The sequence below is a fragment of the Plasmodium gaboni genome, chromosome 14, assembly GCF_001602025.1.
Source record: "Plasmodium gaboni strain SY75 chromosome 14, whole genome shotgun sequence".
In the NCBI taxonomy this organism is placed as follows: Eukaryota; Apicomplexa; class Aconoidasida; order Haemosporida; family Plasmodiidae; genus Plasmodium; species Plasmodium gaboni.
In genome coordinates, this window is record NC_031494.1 from 957,067 (window position 1) to 964,025 (window position 6,959).

Below are 6,959 nucleotides of genomic sequence, written 5' to 3' on the forward strand. Positions count from 1 at the left end.
TAACAGTTTGAATGGTTGTCATATTATTAATGTCGGAAGTAATAACCCTTATGATAATAAAAGTAATATAGATATAAAAAATTTTCAAAAAACAATAGAACAATTAGAAAATAAAATGAAAGTATTAACCAATAATTTTAATCATACATTAAATAATGATATTAATAATTTAAAAGAAACACATCAGAAAATAATTATTATTATTATTATTATTATCAGTTATTTCGGTGTTATTATCATAAGGGTTATTACTTCCGACATTAATAATATGACAACCATTCAAACTGTTATTCTTATAATTATTATTCATATTATTCACATTATTCATAACACTCTCATTATTTGTATTACGTTTATTACATATAATAATGTCAGTATATTTTTTAATACTATTATTTATATCTTCCATTCTATCTCGACCATCCATAATATCGTAATTCACTTGAAAGTTGTTCTGCACGTATCTATTTTCCTCAGCTTTTAAACTTACCTTGCTTCTATAAAGAGAATTATCATTTATATTATTTAAAGAATCATTTCTTTTTTCGTGTGATTCAAAATAATTAGTGTTACTATTACAATTATTATTACTCATATTATTATTATTATTATCTCTTGAAATATTTCCATTGTCCGTCTCATTGTTGTTATATAAATATTCATTATAATTATGAACGGAATTCATGGTTACACAAGCATAGAAACATATGTTTATATATATATATATATATATATATATATATATATTATATATATATATGTTAATATTTTTCGTTTTGGTCTTGTATTTTTTTTAAGCATACTATTTTATTTATAAATGCAAAGGAGAAAAGATTTTTCTTTTATTTATACCATATGATATTATTTTATAATGATATATATATATATATATATATATATATATATATATATTACATAAAAATAATATATATAATTATTAAATTATAAAATGAGGAAAATAAAAATGTTTCCATGCATTGTATTTAATAATAAAAAAAATTAGGGTCAAATGAAATTTCCCATATTATACACCTACTATTATATATAAATATATATTAGAGTGCACATAATTATTTGCTAATAATTGTAAATAAGTATTTTGTATCTATTATATTTAAGTATATTTTCATAATTTGAGAATTTATATTAAAATAACAATTAAATGAATATATATATATATATATATATATATATTATATTTATATATTTCATTTTATATTTATTTTATTTTTATTTATTTGTTTTCTTATTATAAAAATATATAGTAATACATATAAAATATAGATATTCTTCATTTTGATAATATCCTTTTTTTTAATCTTATTGAAATAGTAATAATTCAAAATGGAGAGCCTAAATATTCCAAAGAATGTGAGCATGGATTTATTAGAACCTTTGATAACAATTTGTGTTATATTTATTTGTTTATATATGATTATTAGTATTGAAAGTCCTGTATATTATTTAATAAGAACTTTTCTTTTTAAATCAAAAATATTTCTTCATGAAATAAAAGATATATTTACAAAAATTAATTATTTTGCTTTAATATTTTCTTCTTTTTTTTTTGTTTCATATTACATTTTGCATATTTTAAATTACAAAAATGTGAAATCTCTTTTTTGTGTTAATTTTGATTATTATGATACTATTTTAAATTATAATTTAAAATATATTAATATTCAATCTATATTTCAACCTGGCATCAGTGAAAATTATTTAGTTAATTTTTTATATTCCTTCAAATTTCTTTTTCACATTTTTTTTTTAAATAATTCAAACCTTATAAAAACAATTTGCACTTCTTCTCTTGTTTATATTATGTTGTCTTTATATGCCAAACGTGTTAATAGGGTAATACACACACAAAAAGAGAAATATGTGTATACACAAATATATATATATATTATATTTTGTTTTGTGGCAGCTTTAAATAATAGTATACATGAAGAATGAATTTACTTTCATATATATATATATATATACATACATATTTTTATATCTATATTTACTACCACATTTCTGCAGATTATCTTTATAAGCAGCATAATTTCAAATATTATACTATCAGGATTTGTAATCGTTTACTTTTTTAAAAAGTTTTTAAATATAAAATATAATCATTGTGGGCATGAAATATTTTCATTTGTTTTTTTATTATTCTTTTATATAAACAATCCTTATTTAAGCGTCTACCAATATAATGACAGAAGTTTACATCCTTATCATGGTACTGAAATAAGAATTTATATCCATATATTATTCTTTATTTTTTATATAATTAATAATGAAAAATTTTATGAAATCAAATTATTGGTTGCGATTATTATCTATTTTATAATATTCTTAAGGAATACCATAGACAGTTTTAAGGTATACTATTAAAAATATATATATATATATATATATATATATATACAATGTTAAAAAAATAAAATATATTTATAATTACATAACTTTAATATATAATAACCTCCAAATCATATATCATGTACTTCTTAATTTTAGATATATACCTTTTTAAAAGTTATTTGGCTAGTAGCTTATTATGTAACAAATAATTATCTACCTTTTACATTTTCACAACATTTTAATATATCCACAATTTTTAATTCAAACATTATGGGAATACTAAGGTAATATGTACATATCTATACATGTAAGTGTGCATATTCTTAATGTTATTATTTTTAAAATATTATATATATATTTTTTTATTCATTGCAGCAAAGAAATTAAAAATAATATCTCCTTATATCACTTCAATACCATTTCAAGTATCATACTATAAATTAAATAAAAATGAAATAGAACATTTAAAAATTTTTTTTTTTTTTCCACTTTGTGTATTTTATATCTTTCTATTTTATAACTTAATATTATTATTTTATTTTATTTTATTTTTTTTTTTTTTGAAGAATTGCCATTTAATTACTTAATAAGTAAAACATCTTTTTTTTGGATACCTTATATGTTATTAAACAAGGACAATAGTAAAAAGAAAAATCATAACATATGTGCCTTTAAAAAGTAAAAATTTATTATATATATATATATATTATTATTTTTTTTTTTTTTTTTTTCAGAAAATTTTAAATATGTAATAATGCTTTTGATGGTCATTAATATAATAGCTACATGTACCTATTTGGTAATAATACATAATGCACAATAAAAATATCGACACTTTTATTTTATAGATTAATAATATATATATATATTTATTTATTTATAGCCTCATAATATATATCCTGGGATTCCTCTGAACTTATTACTTTTATATTATCTAAATAAAATTAAAATATAATTGATTTTATTATTTATTTATTTATTTTTTTTTTTTTTTTGTATTTCTTTTTATTTAAGTAAACATTTTAACATCTTTCACAAAAAAAAAATTAATATGATAAAAGTATTAAAAATAAAGTTGTAAATAAATAAATAAATTATATATATATTATTTATTCGTCTATAAAAAAGACACAAATAATAAATAATTGAATTAATTATAAAAAAAAAAAATAATATAATCCATTGAAAATATAAATAATTAAGTTATAAATGAATTAAAATATATGCATAAATATATATACATATATATATATAACATATCAATTAAAATTTACTTCTTTAATTAACTTATTGTATTCTTGATCTATATTTATATTTTCATCAACGTTTTTATTTCTTTGCTCAATAGTATTAAATTTCGTTTCACATACATCAGTTAACTTATTTTTTAATCTCAAGTTAATTGGGACAAAATACTGTACTGAATTTTGTTTTTCATCTTTTGTATTTATACTATTTTTCTTATTATTTTTTTCTTCATTAATTAACTTATTTGTATGTAAGTCATAATTTGTTTTATTATTATTATTATTATAATTATTATTGTGTTTGTAATTATTGTCACTATGATTATCTTTTCCTTTAATATTTTTGGGTCTCATAAAATTTCCCCTATTTTTCATATTTCCATTATTTGAATTCGTACCATAATAGTTCATCATATTAATATTTGCAGGATTATATGATGACATAAGTGAATTATTATTATTTGGGTGGTTAGCAGTTTGGTTATTTACTTTTATATTATTGTAATTATAATAATACATTTGATTGTAAGGACCATAGTTTAAGGGGTTATAATTATTACTATTAATATAATTATTTGCATAATTATAATAATAGTTCATATAATTATAGGAATTATTAATATCTGCTTTATCTTTTAAAAAATTAGGGTTGTCATTTGATACAGATAATTGTTTTATATCTTTATGTTTACTTTTATCATTTATACATGAATCATTATTAATAATATCATGATATAAATTATTATTATTATTATTATTATCATCATCATTATTTTTATTATCATCTTCACTATTTTTATTATCATCATCATTATTTTTATTATCATCATCATTATTTTTATTATCATCATCACTATTTTTATTATTTTTTGTTTTTTCTAAATTATATATTTTTTCCTTATCCTTATTAATATTTAATTTTTCATTTACATTTGTATTATTATTAATAATATTTTTATAAACAGAAGTATTTATATTACTGTTATTAGTATAATAATTTGGATTCGTCAGGGATATATTATTTGGCCCATTTATCAAATAAGAGTTTGGATAAGACAATACTTTATTGTCATTTTTTACAGTTTCATTTTTTAAATCCTGTTCATAATTTTTATTATATGGAACAGTTGGATATATATTATTATACATATTTGCATTATTATAATAATTTTGGAAATTATAATATACTTGATTATAAGCATAATTATTTATAAGAATATTATTATTTTGTCCAGGTAATTGTGTAGCTCCATATGGTTGATACATATTTTCCATCATTTTTTTTATATTATCAGGTTGAGGTAATTTTGAATTTTCGATTAATTTTATAACTTCATTAGGTAATCCTTTTGGTAATGATGGTAATGAATCTAAGAAAAAATCCTCATCTTCTTTTTTTCCATCATTATTTTGTATCTCTTTTAAATCTTCATTAATTTCTTCGTCATCATCTGAACTATTATACAATGATGATGATATATTTACATCATCGTTGGAACTGACACTTTTATTTTCTGAATTAGATATTTCTTCATTTTTATTTTGTTCATTTAAGTTAAATACATAACCATTATTATTATAAACATATTCATTATTTTTTACTTTTTCCTTTATTAAATTCCATAAATTTTCATACTCTTTTAATTTATTTTTTTCAACAGGTAATAATTTCCCTTGTTTTTCTTTTGTTCTTAAATAGTCTAATTTTTCTTTAACTCTGTGTGGATTTTTTTTACTTATAATATTTTCTAATTGTAAAGCTTTTTCTTTTTTTTTTTTTTTTTTTTCTTTTTTCTTTTGGTGTTTTCGATAAGCATCTGTTGGAAGGACACTTTTTTTCACATGTTTTTTCGATAGTTTATGATGATTCATTTTTCTACATTTGTAAGTTTTTATTATATATATATATTATTAATTTTCACAATATTATTATATTGTCTTGTATATATATTAATATATGTATAACATCATGGAATAATTTTCGTTTTTTAAATTAATATTTGGATATATATAAATATATACACACATACATATATATATATATATATATATATATATATATATATCCAATTTTATAAAATTTTTGATGATATATTCTGTGTACATTAATATTTATATTCATTTATATTCTTATATAATTTTATTCACATATATATTTTTATTTATTTATTTAAAAAGGACTACCAATAAATATTATACAGCATTTTATATTTATGTGCATTGTAATATTATATTTTTGTGTACATAAAAAAAAAAAAAATTAACCAATAAAAAAAAGAAAAAAAAAAGTGGAAAATTGCAATATATAAATAAATAATTAATTAAATAATTAAATTAAATATATATATATATACAATTATAATATATTAAATTTTAAAATTTATATTTCCATATTAAATATATTTATATTTTACGAATAAACCTTTTTATAATATACAATACCCAAACCTTTTGTGTTTTTGTTTTGTTATTAATATTTTTCTTTTTTTTGTATCATAAAAATTATTATAAAAACCTAAATATGATATTATAAATACATAAAAAAAAAAGCAAAAAAAAAAAAAAAAAAACCTAAAAATTACACTATAAAAAGTATAATTATTATTATATTATTTTAAAAAGGTACCATTTTAAAGTTTTAAAATTATTAAATCTGAAAATTTGAAATTAAAAAAAAAATTACATTATTTTATTTAATTCTTTTTTTTTTTTTTTCAATATTATATATAATATTACCTAACAGAAAAAAAAAATTAAATATATATTATATATATATATATTTATATATATATAATATATATATATTTTTTTTATTTTTTTTCTATGGTAGAAATAATATTATATTTATATATATATAATTATATTTTTCTATATTATAATATGATTTTTTTTTTTTTTTTTTTTTAATGAAAGAACAAAATGGTACTTATATTTAATATGTTTATTTGTACGCTATAACAATATTAAGGTAGCCTTATAAATATAATATCATAATAATTAATATATAATTATATAATATATATATATATATATATATAGTTGTATACATTTAACAAAACTTTACTAAACATTGTTTTTTAATATTTATATATAAATATAATTTATGAAAAAAAAAAATTTGTTATTTATATATTTTTTTTTATATATTTATATATTTTATTGTTTAATTTTCTTTGTTTCTATGTTTTATTATTATAAAACAACAGTAAAAAAAAAAAAAAAAAAAAAAAAAAAAAAAAAAAAAAAAAAAAAAAAAAATTTTTATTATAAATATATTAAATTTATATATAAATTTTTTTTTTTTAAATTTTATTTTTTATTTTTTGAATTTATATAATTTTTTTTTATTTTTTTTTTTTT

General features: G+C 16.2%; 2 protein-coding genes across 2 annotated transcripts; one reads left to right on the forward strand and one right to left on the reverse strand.

Annotated features, from left to right (window-relative positions):
• Window positions 1-1,344: 1,344 nt before the first annotated feature.
• Window positions 1,345-3,307, forward strand: PGSY75_1428000 (putative membrane protein; the record flags this gene model as incomplete). Its single annotated transcript, XM_018787970.1, has 7 exons — window positions 1,345-1,854; window positions 2,029-2,373; window positions 2,509-2,636; window positions 2,728-2,777; window positions 2,919-2,993; window positions 3,087-3,151; window positions 3,236-3,307. 7 exons carry the CDS (start codon window positions 1,345-1,347, stop codon window positions 3,305-3,307), a joined length of 1,245 nt encoding a protein of 414 aa, XP_018639342.1.
• A 304-nt stretch (window positions 3,308-3,611) lies between these two features.
• PGSY75_1428100 (putative WW domain-binding protein 11) lies at window positions 3,612-5,471 on the reverse strand (the record flags this gene model as incomplete). The annotated part of the gene is made up of 1 exon (XM_018787971.1): window positions 3,612-5,471. One exon carries the CDS (start codon window positions 5,469-5,471, stop codon window positions 3,612-3,614), a length of 1,860 nt encoding a protein of 619 aa, XP_018639343.1.
• Window positions 5,472-6,959: the final 1,488 nt, after the last annotated feature.